Source organism: Apis laboriosa, unplaced genomic scaffold (assembly GCF_014066325.1).
Source record: "Apis laboriosa isolate Shangri-la unplaced genomic scaffold, ASM1406632v1 scaffold16_cov148, whole genome shotgun sequence".
NCBI classification, from domain to species: Eukaryota; Metazoa; Arthropoda; class Insecta; order Hymenoptera; family Apidae; genus Apis; species Apis laboriosa.
This window is the reverse complement of record NW_025222129.1, coordinates 112,149-133,934: the sequence shown is the minus strand read 5'-3', so window position 1 is coordinate 133,934 and position 21,786 is coordinate 112,149. Positions and strand designations below refer to the sequence as shown.

Here is a 21,786-nt window from a genome sequence, read left to right as displayed (position 1 = left end):
ATTTTTCGCGTAGCACCGTATCCACGTTCCAATCAAATTTTAACAAACTGTACGCACGTTTCCTCCCTCCCTCCCTCCCTCCCTCCCTCCCTCCCTCCCTCTCTCCTACCCCGCTCGCATATTTATTCGCACAAGCGCGTACGAGCGTTATTTTCGTATCGACGTTAGTTCGGGTCAATCTTAATAAGGAGAAAACTGAACAAAGGGATATAAGGAACGTAACGAAAGGATTCACGGTCACCGCGTCGATGGGGGATGGGGGAGGGAGGGGAGGAGGGATAGGACCGATGGAAAAATGGCGCACCGAAGCCGATTTTCCTCTTTCTCCTTTCGTTATATCGTTATATCTTTTTTTTCCCTTTCTTCCTTTCCTTCTTCTTCCTCTCCTTCCTCTTTTCGAATTTTCTTTGGTCCAACGCGATATAACGCGATCGCGGTTAGAAGGAGGGAATGATTCTCTGATCCGACGTCCTAATTTAATCTAATTTGAGATCGTAAGGGTGGGTATAAGGAAGGAAAAAGCGAGCGAAAAGAAAAGCGATCGGGAAGAAGCGGAGAGACGAGAAGGGGAGAGGATGCGTGCGTACGCGTTGGAACGGATACCGATACCACGTATGCAGCCCGCGTACGATACATGCTACGAGATTGGAAACAATAACGGTAGGGGGAGGAGGAAAGAGAATTCGGAGGATTACGAAGGAAGAAGAGAAGGAGGAAGGATGGAGGAGAAAGTAAGAGAGAAGGAGAGGAGCGTTGGGTCATAATAGGAGAAGAGTCCGGCGCCTCTCGCAGCATCACCACGTGGCATCAGGCCAACTACCGTCTTCTGATCAATATGCTTACAGCTAGCTTCCTTCTCTTTCCATCTTTTCCGCTGCTTTTCTACACCGACCGTCGCGAACCGCAAAAGTTACAGGCGCCATCGACACGACGCACGGCTTATCGCAACTGTTTTCATAAATCGAACAAATTTCTCTCTTGTTCTTTAAACGATTCGATTTCTTTCTTCCCCTCCATAGGATGATAAACAGCGTTCGCGATATCGAACGAAATCCACCGATCCGATCCCTCGATTTTTATCTTTTTACGATTTTTATCTTGTTGTTTTTTTTGTATTATATTTCTCACGGTTTTTATTTATCACGGATCGATCGGACGTAAATTACGTACGTTTTCGGGCCAAGAAGGAGGGCGAGGAAAACGGAAAAGGATCGCCAAGTACCACGCGTGAATCACGTGCTGCCTCTGCTCCGAAGCTCACTCTCCTCCCCTCCCTCTCTCACGTCCGTTTATTCCATACCATTTCGTTATCGTTCGAAAAGTTGGGAGGAAAGAGGAGAGGCGAATAAAAGGGTGGTTTCGAAAGAAGATTTCTCTTCGGTAGCAGCGAAGTAATGGATGATTTTGGATGGTACTCGATGGTAACGAATATGAAGAAGGGAAAAAGGGAAAAGAGAGAGGAAAGAAAAGAGCGGAGATATAGTAGATTGGTAGGAAGAAGGAATATAGAGTAGAAGGGATGCGGCGAAACGATTTCGAGCGTAGCATAGTATAGGAGGGATCAGCTACGCAAAGTTATCGGGGAGTTTAGCCGATTGTTGCAATATCTAGGTATATCTATGCGATGGGTGGGTGGATAGCGTTTCGGTGGTGGTATTAGTGGCGGTGGTCGCGACCACGGTGGTGCTGGTGCCGGTGCTGCTGCTGCTGGCGGTGGCGGTGGCGGTGGTGGTGGTGGCGGTGGCGGCGGCGGCGGCGGCGGTGGTGGCGGCGGCGGTGGTGGTGGTGGATGCCCCTCAGTGTCCGGCGCGCCTCCGACAAGCGTGCTTCGGTCTTTATAGGGGTCTTTTGGCGTTTCGTCGTTATCGTGAATGATACCGGCGAGCCAAGTAAAACGAGGAGAAAGGAAGGGAATCTATCCATCTATATATCTGTCCGAATACAAAAGAGTACAAAAAAGAGTACATAACGACGATAAGTAGTTAGTCGAGGTTAGATTTAGAGGGAATATTTCTTTCTTTCGGATTTCGGATTCGGTTCGAACAGATCGAAAAGGATGCACGCGAAAAGTTTGAGAATCCCGCAAGGATTCGTATACGTCCGTGACACGCGTCGGTCAGGATCGCGTTTCATCTCCTATGGAAAATAGAGGCATCGAGCGAGTAGTAAAAGAAAAGGAAAAGAGAAGGAGGAAAAGGAGGAGGAGGAGGAAGAGGAGGAGGAGGAGGAGGAGGAGGAGAGGAAGAGAGGAGCGGATAAATCTGAGAGAACCGGAAAGATAGGAGGAGATTTTTCATCGAAGAATCGAAGAGGCCGGTTCAGATGTCCATCACCGTCGTCGTCGTCGTCGTCGTCGTCGTCATTGTCGTCGTCGTCGTCGTCGTCGTTGCATGTGCTCCCCCTTCAAGCTTTTAAATGGTGCACCATTCCGAGGATCTTAGCCGTAGTGAAATATTAGGTACACGTAGAAAGTGTCCGAGGAAATCTAGAAGACCTTAGTGGCCGAATCGAGGAGATAATTATTATATCCACGTAGAAACGTACGTACGATCGTGCGTACGCGTATCGTCGTGCCGAGGAAGAATTCGACGATTTCGTTCTTCCCCTTCCATCCCCNGTAAATATCGACATCGAGATCGAGAAAAATCTTCGATCCGATCGAATTCCATCCAACTTTAGAGAAAGGAGGAAGCGTTTTCCTTTTTTTTTTTTTTTTTTACCATAACGCGGTGATAAGGTTAAAAATTGAGAGAAAGAGAAAGAAAGAGAGAGAGAGAGAGAAAGAGAGGAAAAAAAAGAGAAGAGAGAGAAGAGAGGAGAGGAGAAAGAAGAATTGGTGAAAGGAGAAAAGAAGGAAGGAAGGAAGGAAGGAAGGAAGGAAGAGAGAAAAGAGGAAGAGAAAGTTGGAAGAAGGGGGAGGGACTCGTGGTGGTGGAGATAGAGAGAGAGAGAGAGAGAGAGAGAAACGTGGTGTTGAATCGGTGAAAACGGAAACGCGAATGGCCGAAAACGGTAGCAGGGTGTACCCGGTTACGGCGGTCCATCTTGCGGGTGAGATCGATCCTGAAACAGCGGCACCGGGTAGTTGGTAATGGGGGGTTTAGGCGAGAATGCCTTTTCCCTGTCGTGGTCGTGGTCGTGGTCGTGGTCGTGGTCGTGGTCGCCGTTCCATACCAATTTTACTTCCCTCTCGACAACAGGTTCCCGTCGTACGCGTCCGATTCCCGTGTCTTCTCCGTGCCTACGCCGTCGTCGGTCCGAGACAAGGACGCCGCGCACCTTCCTCCCGTCTCTCGATCGTCGAACCGGTCCTCCTCGAATCGGCTCCTCCTCCGTCTCTCCTCGCCGTCATCTACGTGCTCGTCGCGGTGCTCGTCGGCCGAGCCGCGGCACGGGCAACGCTAGGCTCGGAAGCGAGCGTGGTGGCGGTAGTGGTGGCGAGTGCGATCGCCGCCACCGATCCACCGGAAAAGGGAAGGTGGTGCTACTCGAAGCGGAAGCGGATCGAGAACAGGGGAGGAGGAGTAGCGGGGGAAGGAGGAGGAGGTGGTGGTGGGGGTGGAGGAGGTGACTCGCCGCCGAGATGCACCAGGTGTCGGTGTACGGAGCAGGACTCGATTCGAACGCAGATCGAAACGAGAGATTGTGGGAGAAGATCGAGTACAGGGATCGGCGTGCCTGCGAACGACAATCTTCTTCCACCTCGACGACGGCTCACGTCGATTCCCCCGATCGATCGCCATGCCGATCTTCTCGCTCTTCGCTCCCCTCTACACGCGTTTTATTCAGATACAGAGGATCCCTCGTACCTTCCAACGTTTTCCTCATAGGGTTGGCGCTGTGCTGCCTGACCTTCTCCCCCGTACAACCCCGACAAAATCATCATCATCAAACTTGTCCAGGTTGTCCGCATCAGCACCAACAACAACAACAACAACAACAACAACATCAACAACAACAACAACATCAACAACAACAACAACATCAACAACAACATCAACATCAACATCAACATCAACAGCGGCAGCAAGAGGGGAAGAGAGAGGAAGAGGAACGACAAGAGCGATATATTGGCCGGGAGACGTATGAGAGGGGGGGCGGTGGTTGGGAAAGAAAGGAGGATACCGCCGCGCCCACCCCGGACGACTTGAGATTGGAGGCTATCAAGCATCAAATCCTGACTAAACTCGGGCTGAGAACGCGACCCGACGTGAATAGAACTTTGGCCACCGTACCCAGGCACTTGGCTCTCGAGACCTTGTACAGGGCCGAAGCGCAATTCTCCCGCTATCCGTTGCCCGACAATACGAGAAACGATCGTCGCGAGAACGTTTACTCGACCGAGTTTCTTTACGGCGGCAACGAGTATTCGTACTCGAGGAATCTCGATCGACGAGTGGACGACGATTCTGCCAAGGATAACGGGAGAATCGCTTCTTCTTACCGGGGCGAGTACGAGGGGGGAGAAGGCGAGGATCGAGAACCGGAAGAAGAGATAGACGACTTTTACGCGAGAACCTCGGAGATCATCACGTTCGCCGAACCTGGTAAGTATTCTCCCTTTCCGATCGATATCCGGATCGATATTCGTCGCACGATCGGTCGAGTCGAAGCGCGCACGCGCCCAACTTCCTCGCACCAACCCCCCCTCCCACCTACTCACCCTTTCGCCCATCATCCCGATCTCTCTCGACTCGAATTTTTTTTTATCTATATATATATACATATATATTTTCCCCTTTTTCACGAACGCTTCGAAGAAAGCATTTCGCGCCACTCGCGATAACGATATCAACGCTCGAAAACCGAACGTCTCTCTTCTCCGGAGAGAAAACGATCGCGCGTACGCGTTGGGAAGGGAGCGTGTACGTATACGATGGGTCGATTCGTTCGATCCAATCCTCGGTTGAATCGGCCTGTTGCTCGAGTCGCGAGCGAATGAATTCGCGAGCGAAAGGACAACGAGAGTTATTACCGTGGGACACGGAATAAGCGAGAGAGAGAGAGAGAGAGAGAGAGAGAGAGAATGTACGCAGAAAACGTCACGAACCGACACCTTGGATCGCATGCATGCGTGGCCACACGGGTACAGCCACGTGGCCTCGTAGATATGGGTGTCGCGCCACGACCGTCTATAGTTCGTTCCGTAGTTCAGTAACTCTAAGTTTAACAATAAGGGTAATAGAGCTTAACTCGGAAGGTAGAAAGAAGCGAGCGATTTCGTCAACGTATCGTATCGCGACGAATCTATCGCGTTCGTCGTCATCGCGGGATGATTCGATTCGAGTTTACGATAAGTTCTTGGTCAACGATCAAGGATCCCCTCGCGATTTCCTCTCGCTCGATCGATCGTCACGCGTCGCCCTAATTAACCCTAATTCTTTTTTTTTTTTTTTTCCCCCTCCACCGCTCGAGATATTTCGCCTCTTCACCGATCACGATCACGTGATTTTTTTTTTTTTTCATCGATTTTCGTCGTTCGAGTTCCGCCCTCGCGCTTTCTCCTCCTCCTCCTCCTCCTCCTCCTCCTCCTCCTCCTCCTTCTCCTCCTCTTTCGATCGAACGCGAAACGAAACAAGTGGGATGTTGGGAAGCCATCGATTATCAACATCGTCGTCGCAATCTCGTTTGGATCGTATCGGCCATAGCCGAATTCGTGGTCGTCGCCCCGAGGCGACGCACATTGATTGCTCGATAAACGCGTTACGATATATCGCATGCGTGATACTTTAAACGTTAATATTTCCCGTCACTATACATAGCTGGCGAACACGTCATTCTTTTTGAAGAAACTAAAGAAACTATAAAGCACCATCGCCTCTTCGATATCGATCCCTATAGCAACGTGGGAAGACACTTTTGACCTATATCCTCTTTTTTTTAAGTCATGGGATTTTGTTCGCGAATGCGAATATCGCGAAAATGGTCGATGAAACAGCGAGTTTCGCGTCGTATCGTAAATCTCTACGGCGATACGTACGACGCGATTCAATCGCGTCGTAAAAAAAAGGGAGGGAGGGCGTCTCTCTAAAAGTTAAATCATAACCACGTCTCGTAAAATTTCGTTAACGCGCTATCTTTTCACCGCATGTCCGTGAAAATATCGATTCGTCCCTCGATTGAATTCCTCTGCATTCCTCTAATCGTTCCATTACATCCGTTTCCTTCCTTCCATCCTTCCTTCCTTCCTTTCTACTTTCACTTGTTCGAGGCGGAGAAGATGTCGAGTAAACAGCGGCATCTTTTTCTTAGAAAGGACAAGTTCTCCAATCCAGATCGAAGAAAAACGGATGGAAAGGTACTCGGAATTTATGTAGTGAACGGGAACAAACACGTTGCAACGTTATGGAGACGAATCGAAATTAAGCAGGAAAAAAGATCGATAAATCGCTTCGCCGAGTTAAATTCTCTCCCCATAGGGAGAAGAGTTTTCAAGAGTTTAAACGGGAGTTGAAAGAGAAAAATGCGACGGTGCGATAAGACTGGAAAAGACGAATGTTACATCGAAATCCGAAAAACGAAATCGATCGCTTTGAACAAAACGTGCCAACTTTGAACAAAAATCGAATTTTCTTACTATATCTTACTATTTCGAGATCTTATAATTTTCCTAGCCATCAAGGCGTACGAATATCGCCATCCTACGTAATTTCTATCTATTTCTTTCCACGTTACTCGGATCAAAGATTACTTAATTTTGACGATTTTGATCGCGTACAAAACTAGAAAACTAGAAATTTTCATCGTTCTTAAGGGAAAAATAATTGCGTCGTTATCGTTTATGCCTTACACGCGTAGAAAATTATATGTTTCGTTGGTTCGCATGTCTGGCTTACGTTCCACGCAACGCTTCGCCAATAATTATTCCGTTCTGCTTAATCGGTTCAACCGAATATGTCTGTATTATATCCATTCGATCGGAGCGTAGAGAGCCAATACTTTTTCTATCAATTTCAATCCGTGGAGATGGAGATAGATTCGATTGATTTTTCCATCTCAACCTCGTATCTTCTCTTTACGAAGATACGCGAGATCAGCCTTCTTTTCGATATTCTTTCTTTCGAGGTCGATCGCGCGACTCTACTTACGACGGGCCCGATCGTCCTTTTCGTCGCTTGAAAAAAAACGCGTTCGATCGTTCCTTCGTTCGTTCGTTCTTCTTTTATTTCCTCCCTCCCTCTCTCTCTCTCTTTCTCTCTCTTTCTCTCTCCCCCTCCCCTTTTCTCGTTCTCTCGGATTATTTCGCTTTACGGCGCTCGATAAAATCCCGATGCATCGTCAAAGTTAGCCGCTTCTCTCGAGCATGTAACGAGACCGTCTTTCCTTGCCGTCTATCGAACGATTCGATTTAAAAGCGATCGCATTACGACGTTATGCGACCTCGCGAATATCCTCGCGAGTTGTGCATGTGTTATTGCATGTCAAAAGTATACACACGTACATTTGCCGATTTTATTAAAATAAATAAATAAATATTGCTAATGAGAATGGCTTACGGGTGCCTTGAAACAATTACAAAAGACAAGACACCCGTAGCGATAGCGACGACCCTTAGCGGTCGTTAGTTTTAGATATTGCTGCGCATAGCTAAAAATCGATTTACGGAGTCGGAAATTTTTCTGTCCCGATAAAATTCTAATCTCTCAGCTTTTTCTCCGCTTTTTCTCTTTTTTTTTTTTTTTTTTCTCTCTTTTTCCTTTTCCTTGTCATTTACGGCTAATGCGATTCTCGCGTAACGTAAGAAAAAAAAGAAGAAAAAGGAAAAGAAACGATAATAATCGCGTTTTCCAATTCGCGAGAAACGTGAAAGAAAAAGAGAAAAGTGGGCGGGATGAATAAGTTAGGCGCGCGTACGTGTATCGACGTAATAATAATAATAATAATAATAATAATAATAATAATAATAAGAAAAAAAATAGCGTGGACGGGATATATCCGTTATTCGTTCGAACGTTAATCATCGTCGGGGAAGATCTCGTCGTCGTAGACGGAACCGTTTCTTACCGTACAAGTTGGCCATTATACGTGCTCGACGACTCGGTTCTTCTCTTTCTAAAAGAGAACTTGGCGACGACTCCGTGGAACGCAATTCCCCGTGAAAGCTCGGGCGACCAGTAAGCAAGACTCGTGAATCGTAACTCGTAACTCGTAACTCGTGATTCATCGTGCTTACTCGTGCGTGGCAATCGTGACAAACAAAACGGAGATCCTTTTTAACACGGCCCAGACAAATATCGAGATTATTCCCTCCCCTCCCCCACGAGACGCGCCTCCATCTCTCTTTCCACGCACCGGGGGATGATTATCCACTGAATTGTACGAGTTCGTGAAACAATCGAGGATACCAAGCGGACGAGGACGTAGTTCTTATCTTAGAAATCGTCGCGTTCTATCCTTCGCACGGAAAATAATAATAACAACGATAATCGCTTCTCTCTCTCTCTCTCTCTCTCTCTCTCTCTCTCTCTCTCTCTCTCTCTCTCTATGCGAAGCAAAGCGGATCGAGTTCGTTCAACTTTCGGCGAAAGATTGGTCGGACGTGGTACGAGACGCACGCGAGTTAAGAGCACCGCGAAACCAAGATCCATTTTTCCTGTATCGTGGATAGTTGTATCGTGGATAGTTGTTATTATCGTAGGAGGAAAGAAGAGAGAAGAGAAGAGAAGAGAAGAGAAGAGAAGATGGGTAGGTAGCGATAGGAGAAAGAAGAAAGAAGGAAGGGTGTGATGGTGGCGTAGAAAGGTCGGAACAGGGAGGCTGGCGGGATGTTCAAAGTGGGATGGTGAACGGTTCTCGGTGCGTTGGAGTGGGACAGGGTCGAACTCATGGACGAACGAGCCGACGGATAGGATGGCTGGCGCCTGTAGTCAGATCGATGCACGTGGCTCCAGCTGGGCGCCGCTCTTCGTACATCTCCTACTACACACCCCCCCTTATTCCCTCTTGACTCTCCTCATCCTGCCGCACTACACTATTCCCCGTTCTAGGATACAAAATCAAGGGTGTGTTACTTCGTCTTTTCTCCCCCCTGCCTTTACCTCGCCAAATCTACCCTTCTTTCTTTTCTTCTCTTTTCACCTCCTCTTTTGTATTTTCTTTCCTTTATCTCTCTCTCTCTCTCTCTCTCTCTCTCTCCCATCTTTTCTCCGCGATACGACACGATACGATACGATTCCATCATATCGCGATGCTTTCGTTCGTGTAACAAAAAACAAAATTTCAAATTTCTCTTCGAAGAGGAGAGGAAAGATTCCGTTTTTCGCCTCGATTCCAATCCTATTTCCCAATGATAATTTCGTCGATTCGTTCAACGAATCGTGTCAAATTTCATGGGATGGTCGAAACGATCTTGCTTCGATACGGTCGAAGAAGGGAGAAAGGGAGAAACGGGCAGCAAACTTTGTTGTTGTTTTCTCTTCGAGAGAAAATTATCTTTCGACGAAAGGATCGGAGGATTCGTTTAATCGTTAACCAGGCTTGGAATGTTTTGGCTTGGGAAACGCCCCGTTTCATCCCTCTGCCCTTCTCCTTTCTCTCTCTCTCTACCTCCTTCTCCTTCGCATCCCTCCGCCCGTCTCCTAACCCTTCTTCTCCTCCCGTCTCGCCAACCCCTTCCCACAATCGAATGCGTTTCATATTTTCCGCAGAGTCAATCGATCAACTTTACGACTCAAAGCGACAAGCTTTCCATTTTTCTAAATTAAACGTACGCGACACGTATGTATATACGTATGCACGTGCGATCCCGCGTTGAAAATTTTGAAAGAAGAAGTCGAAGAATCTCCTTTTGGACGCGCGGATGTCGATCGGACACGCGGTCCACGGACGATAACGTGGCCTCGTCTTTCGACGTATCCAACCTACGTATCCTCCCCCTCTCTCCGATCTTACAAACCCCGATCTTTCGCGGTCGTGACAATGGCAGAAAGATTGGAAAGCTAGGACGAATCGATCTCGCTTCTCGCGACACGTGATTGTAAAATATCTTGTTGTCGCGATTCCCCGCGATGATAACGCTAAGCGTAGCTACGCGAGCTAGCGACCACGTGGCGGCGATAGATCTGGATCAGGGTTACCGGCAACCACCGGCCTATATCTGACCCTCTTATTTGACCGGCCGCGTATTACGATCAATTCTCTGCAAGATATAAGACGATATAACGCGATATTATCGAGCAACGCATCGATATCGCGTCGTTCTCCGTAATTAGATTCGCACCGGGGTCGACGCGAGTTACGATCGTGGACGAACGTGGCGAGAAAATCGCGGTGCGTGCCATCTCCCTTCCTTCCTTCCTTTCTTTCCATCTCGCATCTCTCTCTTATCCCCCATTCGCCTAATAACTTTAAACGGGTTTTACGCGTGTCGATACTCGATCGTTTTCACGCGAACCTCCTAGAATTACTCCCTCCCCTATCTCACTCCATCCCACTTCCTTTTCACCACCGCGTACGATCCATCTTTATACATATACTCGCGTTCGCGTGTTGAAACATTTATCCAATCTTAATTTCGATTCGATCGAAGAAACTCAGTTTCCGAGTGAAATCCTTCAAAATATTTCTCTCTTATGGGATTCGTCTCGAACGTGAAATTTTCAACGAAGAGAAAAGAGAAGAGAAAAGTTGGAAATTAATATCTCAACATTCTTTCATTTCTTTCTTTTTCTTTTTTCCTGTGCTATTCCTTTCCTTCTGCCCTTCTGTCCTTTTTTCGATCTTCGTTTCCCACTTCGCCGTTACGACTCGACGACGAAGAGAGAGACTTCTCTTTTCTTCGGTCGCATCAAATTTACGAACGTATTTTTTTAGGAGACGACTCGCGCTAATTTATTTCATCTACGAGCAATCGCGGTACGGAATAGAAGAAAAAAGAACTCGAGAAATCAAAGGATAATATCTTCTCTCGAGATATTTTTTTTTTTTCCCAACAATTAACGAATCTTTCTCTCGTACGATGCTCTATCGTACGAGATTCAAAGCAGCATACTTGCAAGAGTGGAAAAACGATGCGATAAATAGATCCAAGATCGAGAAAGTTCGTATTCGCTGTTCCATTTCTCTCCCACCATACATACGCTCCTTTCGAGACGAGAGACTAAAACTTGAAACGCATTTAAAGCGTATTTAATACTGTTAAATCTCATCTCCTGGACGAATCTTATCAACTAGGTCCACGTACTACGCGGTTAAACGATTTCGTCGATTCGACCGATCGATAAATGACGATCGTTCCATTCGAAAGTTCGATCGATGCGTAAAACTCGCAACTCGATCGGATCGAAGTTACGAATTACGATGCACGTACGTAAAATTTTGGACGAAAAGCTTTATCGGCTGGGAGTGGAATATCTCGAGGTGGAATCATCGACCGGATGGATGATTAACAATCGCGAAAGATGCGAAATCTTTGTTAAAGCGAGAAAATGGGAATGTAGATTGAGTGGTGTGTCGCATTGCGGCGCAGCGGCAAAAGTACCCGATGCACCGACCTCGAAAAGTGCGACACACGATGCTCTCGAAACTCGAGCGAGGCCGGACCAAAGTCGTACAACGCCCCTCTCGATTCATCGCTTGTGTCGCGACCGCCGCTACGCTCTTACGAATATCCTGATATTTCCAACCATTTTTCCTATTATCCGTACCTTCTCCTACCTTCTCCTACCTTCTCCTTATTCCCACAACGCGTGAAATATTTCCTTTCGCGTCATCATCCGGTTACAATTGGGGAAAGAGAAAAGGAAATATCGAATATCGAGATATCTGTTTGTATAGAGCAAATACCTCTAATATATATATATATAGATGTATTTTCTTCTGCGGATAAGAGAGAGAGAGACGACTCATCGAAATCCTTTGAATAGGATTCTTCTAGGATTCTTTCTTCCCCCTTACGATTTAGAAATGGCGTAGATAGAATCGAATCGAAAATTGGCTGAAAACTAGCTGCTTCCAACGATCGTTGTCCATTTTCAACGTATATTTTCTCGAATCAAAATACGATTACGAAATGAAATTATTCCGATAAGTTCGGACAGGGGAATCTCAATAAAATCGATAGAAAGATGAATCTATCGGAATATTTGAATATTTCGTTTACGATTCACGTTAGATATTTTTTGATTTGTCTTCGAAATCGAAAAGAGAATTGCTCTCTCCATCTGTAGATGTTAGAGGAATCTGTAGAAATAAGAATCCACGAGATCAAAGATCTCTTTAATGAGAAAACAGATCTAATCTAATAAGTTAAAAATTAGGAAGAAGATAAAATCGGATAAAAATTGATGAATGTTGATCCAGAAAGAAAGAAAGAAAGAAAGAAAGAAAGAAAAAAATAGGGAGGAATTTCAGAGCGAATCGAAATAGCGGATACGTGCGTGCGTGCGTGTTTGCGCGTATATCGGTTGGTCCATACTCGAAAGGTTAAACGAGTAGAGCCAAGAGATCGGTAGGTTGAATATCTCCTTGGTTGGCGTCACGACGCTCTTAGACGTCGGGGTAGCATCGAGGGTGTGGATGTCGTTGATTCCAGTAGGGGAGTCTCCGATTGTGTCTATGTCGTTGTTGGTTTGAGCGACGATATCGGTGTCGGTGTCGGCGTCGGCGTCGGCGTCGATGTTGGTGTCGGTATCGGTGTCGGTGTCGGTGTCGGTGCCGGTGTCGGTGTCGGTGTCGGTGTCGGTGTCGATGTCGGTGCCTACAGGCTGCGTACGCAAGGGTAGGAAAGCAAAGAAAAGTGGGAAAGAGAGAGAGAAAGAGAGAGAAAAAGAGAGGGAGGAAGGGGAAGGAGAGAGAGAGAAAGAGAGAGAGAGAGAAAGAGAAAGATGGAAAAGGAACGAAATGAAAGGGATAAAGTGGCGAAAGAGGGAGGTTGCGGGGAATGGAAGGAGGAAGGCAGACGGGTGGCAGACACCCCGTGCTTATCCTCGTCTCTCCAACGGCTCTCGATCCGTGACTCACTAAACCGTTAAGGGATGAAGCCACGTTGCTTTCACAGTATGCGCACACATCGATACGGATATTTAGAGATCCGTGTGCGTTAACTCGTTCGTGTTCTCCTCTACGCGTGTATTACTCGATAGCTTCGATGTATCTCTTGTTACGTTTCTACACCAACAACTCCTCTTCTATTTCATCGTCGTAATTTCCCGTGTCTACGCGAATCCCTGTGTCTCCAACCAACACATTGTCCTCGGTATCGTTACGAGCTTTGCGAGACGCCGCGCCGCGTTGCATCTCTCTCTCTCTCTCCCTTTCTCATCTCATCTATGTACCATTTTTTCTCTGTTCTTTTTTTATTTTTTCCTTTTTTTTATTAGATAATTTTTTATTATTAGATAATTTATTAGATAAACGTTAGATCGTTCTTTGGAGGAAAAAAACTCATTTCGAAGCGCGAAAACGACGAAAATTATACGTTCGAACGTTCGATGAAAGATGTTTCAAAGGCGAAGATTATATACGGTATGAGAAAAGTAGAAAAGGAGAGAAAGATGAAAAAGTAGATAATAATAGGGAGACGATATAGAGACGATCGTTGGCGGATGTTCTCTTTTGACGAGAGAAATATGCTTGTTGTTCGTAGGACGCACGCTGAATGGACAACCGTTACTAGAATTCCCGATGTCGAGCGGAGAGCCCGCCTTGGAACCGCTCAGGATCAAGAGAGCAACGCTTTGGACGAGAGTCGAATTCAGGCACGGTCATCATTATCAACGCAATCGACAGAGTCAAACTAATCAGAGAAATATTACTCTGTGGGTGTTCAGAGTACGTTGCGGCAATACGACGCATTTGCGTGGAAAGGTAAGTTTACATTTTCTTTTTTCGCAAATAATTATATATAATTATATATATATATATATATATATATCGTATGCACATGTAACAGATAATAACGGAATAATAGGAGAAGAACACTTTCGCCCGACTCCGTATGAATTTAATCGCATTATAAACGCATCGCGATCTTAAGTCGTTTTACCGATCTTTCGTCCAATATTACTTACCGGTAGGTTGTACGGTTGTCAGGTTTCAGCCGATTCAGGGGAGCTTCTCGTAACACCAATCTAGGATAGGCGATGGAGAGAAGTAAGAGGAGGGGGAGGGGGAGGAGATTCCAAAGGTCGTTTCGCTTTTTTCGCGAGAAACGCGAAATGTTGATGAATCGTGGTGAAATTTCACAGGAACTTGGCCAATACCTGGAAATGGTCACGTCCCTCGGAGTGAACGTCGGACAATTGGGTTGGCTGAAATTCGACGTTACCAAAGTTGTGAACAGTTGGTACACGACCGCGAATCGGGACACAGCGAGGGACAAATTGACGTTGCTCGTCGATTGTACCGGATGTGGCTCGCACGTCTACGTATCTACATTTGACGGGCACTCCCCGCGCGTGATCGAATCGCCATCTTTAAACGCCAAAGGTATACACCATTGCTCTCATTGAATCTCGGCCGACACGATTCGTCGACACGAGCGATGAACACTACGTTTTCCAGGTACTCAAGATCCGGACAGACCTTTCCTCGTCGTGCGTACGGATCCAGCGGCTGTGAAACGGGTTAGAAGGCGGGCGATCGAGTGTAGCGGCGCTATAAAGGGCCAATGCTGCAAGCAAAGATTCTACGTCAACTTTTCTCAACTCGGTTGGGACGATTGGATAATCGCACCGCAAGGGTAAGAAGACGAGAGAAATTCCGTGGACAAATTTCCCGATATCCCGCACCATGCTTTCGCGCGGGTGTAGAGCGTGACGCGCTCCGCTCATTCCTACGGTATCCCGAGTGAAATCCAAGTGTCGCTTCCAAGTGTAACGGAAAAAAAACCTAAACCCTCCTCGCTTACCACCAATTATCGCAAACGGAATTGTCCCAAGCTTAACGAACCGTTCTTCGCGCGGTGAAGCACGCACATGTCAATTTGCACGCCAGTTTGCACGCCAGTTACCATCTTCTCCTCCTCCTCCTCTCTCTCTCTCTCTCTCTCTATCTCTCTCTCTTTCTCTCTCTCTCCTCTCCTCTCCTCGAATCCTTCTTTCCTTCGACTTTGCGACAACACGGAGAATAATCCGATAATTATTCGATTATGCATAGGTATTACGCGAATTACTGCAGGGGAGATTGCGCGGCTGGCCACAGAACACCGGACACTTTCCTCAATTACTACACCCACGTGATCGAGGAATACAGGAAGATGGATCGACTGGCCGGTATGCAGCCTTGTTGCGCTCCTCTCAAGTTTTCCCCGATGTCGTTGATCTACTATGGTCCTGATTCCAACATCATCAAAAGAGATTTACCCAAGATGGTGGTCGACGAATGCGGTTGTCCTTAAAAACGTCTAGCTTTCTTTTCCTTCCTTCCTTCCTTCCTTCCTTTCTTTCTTCCTTTCTTCCTTTCTTCCTTCCTTCCTTCCTTCCTTCCGTCCTCCTCTTGCCTTACGAACGGTTCCACCGGTCAATCAAATCTTCTATAAAAAAAACCTTTATATAATCGATGAACGCGCTCCCCCGAAAATCGTCTATCCCCCATCGATGACCGCGTTTATCGTTACCATCGTCGTGGTATGACGTGGTATACGTAGCGTTCTGTGCGTACTTACTTTGTCTTGTCGGAACTCGACTGTTCCAAGTAACTCGATGCTCGATACTCGATAATAGATAAGAATCGACGCGTTCTTATTCCCGATCGGTGGCAAAGCGGAACGAATTATCGGTTTTAGATGAACGGCTAGACGAACCGACGATCGTTCGCATTCCCGATCCATCGGATATTTATCGAAGAGTAACGAGCAAAGATATCGAGAAAAAAAGGAAAAAAAAAAAAGGTAAAAAGGAGCCACGATTCGGCTTACCTTACCTTCGTCGACCTCCATGTTTTCTAACTTAGTACTACTTGGCTTAGTTTCGTTAATAAGATAAATCGTTCGCGCCGTTTAAAATCTATAAAGTATCCATCTCCAAAAAGGAAGATATTATGATAATAATAAATAAAAGATAAATGTGCGTATGTGCGTGCTTGTTCGTTCGTTCGTTCGTTCGTTCGTTCGTTCGTTCGTTCGTACGTTCGTTCGTTTGTTTGTGCGCGCGAGTGTAAGTACTTATATATAGATGGATGAGTAAAAGCGTGAAAGTAAAGTAAAAACGCGAGAACGGTGCGAACGAACGACCATAAATCGATCGGAAATAAGATTTCCGATCGTCTCGAGAGACGATTATCGCTAAAAAAAAGAAAAAAAAAAAATGTTCCGATTCGTTTCGTATTGTTTCTAACGATGGTTGAAAATTAATTCAAGGTGCTCGTGGTAAGAAGCTACGAGGATTATACTTACGTTCGGATTGAATTGAATAACAAACTTCTTACCAAGAGCCTTTGATCCTTTATAAGAAGGTATAAGATATGATAAAAAAAAAAAAAAAAAAAAAAAAAAAAAAAGGAATAAAGAGAAAAAGAACGAGAAATGAAGGAAGAAACTGATGAAAGTAACGAAAGTGATCCCATATTTACGATTTATGTATTACATATGTATATTATATACACATATATACAGACACACGAGGTGATTCAGCCGAGTATAAATATTTAAATACGAAAAGCGTAAAATTTAAGTGTAAACTATAAAACTCAATCTGATTGCCTTGTTTTATATGCGAAAGTATAATACGTTAGAAAGTATCATTGAAACCGGTTTGAAAGGTATCGGTAAAACGATTTAAATTGAAAAAGGTAAAAAAAAAAAAAAAGAAAAAAATATTATATTGTAAAATGCATGGATAATACGCGATATAGATTTAAATATATATATATAATATATTTAAATATATATATATTCAAATATATATATATATATATAAATATATATATATATATATACGTATATACGTATGTATCTACATTTGTATATACATATATATAGATATGTGTATATAAATATAGATACGTACACAGGGGTAAGAGGTGAGAAACGGTAAAAGAAAGGAGAATGAAAAAAAGAAAAAAATATTTGACGCGTTATATTAGGGATTTGGGGAGGGTTTGGGATAATAGATAGGACGGGGTGGGCGTTCTCAAAAGTTCAAACAGATTTAAAAAAGCGAAAAAAGAAAAAGAAAAAGAAAAAAAAACGATAATTCTTATTTATCGAATTTAACTTTAATCGATAATATTAAATTCCGTGTAACGTTACCGATAGAACGAAAGAATCGTTGAAAACGTGACAAATACCTGTTATAAAATAACTCGATAAAATAACTCAAAGTTATAAAATAACTTTATAAAGTTCCAATATTTCTTATCAAATTTTCAATCTGCCAATCACAAAGAGGGTATTATAGAAAATTTGCACGCGAGTTTTACGCGCGCGTTATGTACGTTTGTAACACGCACATGTCTAGGCGATTAACTATTAAATAATAGAAAAAAGGGAAAAAAAAAAAATATATATATATATATACACGTAACGTTATATTCGGTTTACGAAAACGAAAATTGTTCTAAAGAATTTTCTTCGCATCTTTCATAACATGTACGCTACATTCTCGTGTTCCTATCCGGCAAGAAAAAATTCGAAAATCGCATTTCTTCGATAATCGTTTCACAGAGGAGGATGCAGAACTGAACGTACGGATAATAATAATTACACGTTCGAATAAAATGTACATAGATGTAATAGTCGTATCGCAATTGGCAATTGTACGCGAAATCACGAGCCTCTTTTCTCATCGTACAACAATGGAAGGAGATCTCGAATTTTGCATTCTTTGCGATAAAAGATATGACGAACGATAAAAACAAATGACAATAAAAGAAACTATAATCGATCGAGTCCCCGAAACAAGGCCTCGAACAATGGAACAACGTTTTTTCTTTCATAGGTAAGCTAGCAATCGTTGGTTCATACTTTTCCCCCTTTATTAAATTTATCTCGAATAGATTCTCGAAAGAAATAAGAAATTTTGCGATCAAAAAATGTCACTTTTTTTCGACAGTATATATATATATACATATATATATACTTTATCTACCTATTAAAAGTCGAATGAAATTCATCTAAACGATATAACGAAAGAAGCTAAAAGTTAATTACACGCGATAACTTTTAACTTTTAACGAGAAAGATGTATATGTATATTGAATTATTCGTGGGATAAGTAAATCGACCCACGTAGCCTTACTGGGCCTTATTAAAATATGTATCTTTGCATCTACTTAACTTAAAAGTCTATGCACTAATTTAATGATAAAAGCTTAAATATTTAAACGAACGAACGACTCTTAGGGAAAGAAAGAAGATGAAAAGGGGAAAGAAATTGTAAAGAGGAAGAGGAGAGGGAGGGAAAGAAACGAGAAGTAAGGGAAGAAAAATGAAACGCGCGCGCGCATACACACACGCATACACGCATACACACATACATATACACATACATACATACAAAGCAATATAAAAAAAATATACCATAAAAATATTCGCATTAAAATTTTTAATAATTAAAGACATTGCATAATGGAAAAAATAGAAGAAGAAAAGAATGAAAGAATGAGATTTAGCATTACGCGAGCAATATCCTATGTACGATATGCACGAGAGAATAATTCGAACAAAGTTTTCAAACGGGAAATAATTAATCGATCAATTAATTTAACGATAAATGTAAAATATCGTCTGCTCGTTTAAAACAATTTCACACGGTGAAGATGTATACCTGCTTGTTTCGGAAATCAAACCGATAATTCAGTTAAAATGTATAACGATATTTTTCATGAGAAATGCGGAAGAAATATACCAAGAACATAGCCTAGAGAGAGAGAGAGAGAGAGAGAGAGAGAGAGAGAGAGGTGTGTGTGTGCGCGTGTGTATGCGTGTGCGTGCGTGCGTATGTGTGTGTGTGAACATGCGGATATATCCGTCGAAAAAGAAGAAAGGAACGAAAGAAGAACAAAATATTTCTCCATTTTGCAGATTGCCTGATTATAATAAAAGCGGAAAAAAAGAAAGTAAAAAAAAAAAAAATTTGCGTCCAAAATAATAAGATTTAAAGCAACTTTAAGCGAGCATATTTCCAATATCGATCACGAATATTTTACTTTTTCCCTTCGTTTTCTCTTCGACTTAAAAATTATTTTAACAATTATTTATTCCTTACGTAACTCTTTTTTTTCTTCTTCTTCTTCTTCTTCTTCTTCTTTTCTTTTTAAACGTTAATCATTTCAACTAAATACCATTATTTCTATTTATCATTATTTCTATCGAAAGAATCATTATTATCGCTGTTTTTCGTTATTGCTGTATCGTCACCGTTATTCTTACTACTTGTAACTATTATTAATATTATCATCTACGCCAATGCCATTATTATTATTATTATTATTGTCATTTTCGTCATTATTATCATTGCCGTTTCTAATAGATATCGGCTATTTTCCTGCCATTGATATTTCTTCGTATCATCGCGATCGTTTTCATATTCACACCATTATCATTAATATTAATGAAATCACTACGCGTGAACTTCCATCATCGTCGCAATCCACTACTACGTAAATGTTACTATTGTTTCTACTGTCAGTGATATTAAAAATAATACTTTTACCATTATAATCAGTACTATCGTCATTTCTATTATTATTACTCCTATTAGTACGATTATATTATATTCTTACCAATATTATTATACTACTAGTAATCGCATTATCATTAATATCCCACTATAATGCTTTCATCGTTGTTTCTACTTCGTTGTTTCTACTATTATCGTCATCACTACTCCTTCCATCGACATTATCGTATTCGATATCATCGTATATTATCATATTCTTATATTATTTTAAAATTTAATTTTTTCTTTAAAAAAAAATATTTTTACGGACGATGGAAATGTTAGATTGATGTACGAATCTCCGCAAAGCCTTTAACAAGCTCAAGGATTGTCTTTATCATCTACTTTAACGTGACAAAGAATAACAATAATAATGTAAATATTAATTAACGATAAAATATAAAATGATAATAACAATACTAATGATAATATCTAAGTACAATATAAAAATACCGATGATGATGATGATGATGATAATAATAATAACAACAATAACAACAACAATAATAATAATAATAGTAATAATAATAATAACAATAATAATAATAAAAATAGTAATAATAATAACAATAATAATAATAATAATAACAATAATAATAATATTAGTAATAATAATAATATGAATAATAATAATAAGAAGAAGAAGAAGAAGAAGAAGAAGAAAAAGAAGAAGAAAAACAACAATAACAATAATTATAATAACAATAATAGTGATAGTAATAATAATAATTAGTAATTAACAACAACAATAATACTGATAATGATAATGATAATGATAATAATAATGATAATTAATAATAATAATAATAATGATAATGATACTGATATTGATATCGATAATGATAATGATAATCACAATAATAATAATTGTATATATAACAATATCAATAACAATAATAATGATGATAATGATAATGATAATAATCGTAATAATAATAATTATGATATTAATTATAATAATAATAATATTAATAATGATGATGATGATAATGATGATAATGAAGATGATAATGATGATGATGATGATGAAGATGATGATAATGATGATTACAACAGTCGAAATAATAATAGTTTCTACTGTTATAATTATTGTTATAATAATTATTTCTGTTCTTATTATTGATATACTATTTAATGCTACTGTTACTTCTATTATTACTGCTATTGACATTAATAATATTATTACGATTACCACCATCGCTATTAATACTATTATTATTATTATTGCTACTACTACTACTTTTACTTCTATTATTATTATTATTATTATTACTATAATTATTATAGTATTGCTATTATTAATTAATATACTATTTCGATCGCTGCTACAGCTATTGCCATTGCTGCTTTTGTTACTATTTTTATCATTCATACATTGACTAATTGTAAAGCTAATTATAATGATATCGATAATGAATATTATAATAATAATAATAATAAGTATAATTGTACAAGTAAAAATAAGGACGTGAAAGTAATGATAAAAAAAAAAGAGACGAGAGATTACGATCAAATGATAATAACGATTAAGATAAAAATATTAATAATAATAGCGTGTAAGAAATATGTTCGGGTCGAAAACTTTTACCGAAAACAATTAAGTCTATCCCTCCTAGATTAAGATTTTTTAAGGGGGGGGAAAAAAATAAAAAATTCATAACGAAGAAAGACAAGAGCAAAATATTGTGTCGGTGACGTGAAAATGAAAATGAAAAATCTATTATTCACTTTTTACTCGGTCAGTCATCTCAATCAGTGTCCTTGAATTTTCCGATAATGTTCTAAAACAATGATACCTCTTATCGTTCCTATTTATATACATACATAGATCGCTTATAATAGATAATACATGAATTCACGACTTGTAAACATATTATAACCATCATTTATCTCGCTGTAAGCGAGTTTTTTATCTTTGCAAAATATCGCTTGCACTCAGCACATGTGTGTATATATACATATATATATACGCATACGTATATATATGAAGTCGTAAAATTCATTAATTTAAAAATTGCAATTATAACGGAGAGACAGCGCGGGAAAAAGTCGAGGGAAGAAAGAAAGTGTACGCGCAAATTAAATGAGAGGAAGAAAAAACAAAGACGGAAAGAGAACGAGAATTAATGAATGTATAAGTTCGTGTGTGTGCGTGTGTGTGTGGGTGGGTGGATGGGTGGAAGAGAGG

The 21,786-nt window shown here is 41.7% G+C and overlaps 1 protein-coding gene across 1 annotated transcript; it reads left to right on the top strand.

Moving 5' to 3' along the window:
- The first annotated feature begins 3,583 nt into the window (after nucleotides 1-3,583).
- LOC122711149 (inhibin beta chain) lies at nucleotides 3,584-16,155 on the top strand. Its single transcript, XM_043929635.1, has 5 exons — nucleotides 3,584-4,547; nucleotides 13,586-13,806; nucleotides 14,187-14,427; nucleotides 14,503-14,680; nucleotides 15,097-16,155. Exons 1-5 carry the CDS (start codon nucleotides 3,584-3,586, stop codon nucleotides 15,335-15,337), a joined length of 1,845 nt encoding a protein of 614 aa, XP_043785570.1. The 3' UTR covers nucleotides 15,338-16,155.
- Nucleotides 16,156-21,786: the final 5,631 nt, after the last annotated feature.

Excerpts from the sequence above, each read along its gene's own strand:
- LOC122711149 (XM_043929635.1), top strand. The coding sequence starts at position 3,584 with ATGCACCAGGTGTCGGTGTACGGAGCAGGACTCGATTCGAACGCAGAT. Across the intron at positions 13,807-14,186 it reads CGACGCATTTGCGTGGAAAG|GAACTTGGCCAATACCTGGA; the intron begins GTAAGTTTACAT and ends GAAATTTCACAG. Across the intron at positions 14,428-14,502 it reads GCCATCTTTAAACGCCAAAG|GTACTCAAGATCCGGACAGA; the intron begins GTATACACCATT and ends TACGTTTTCCAG.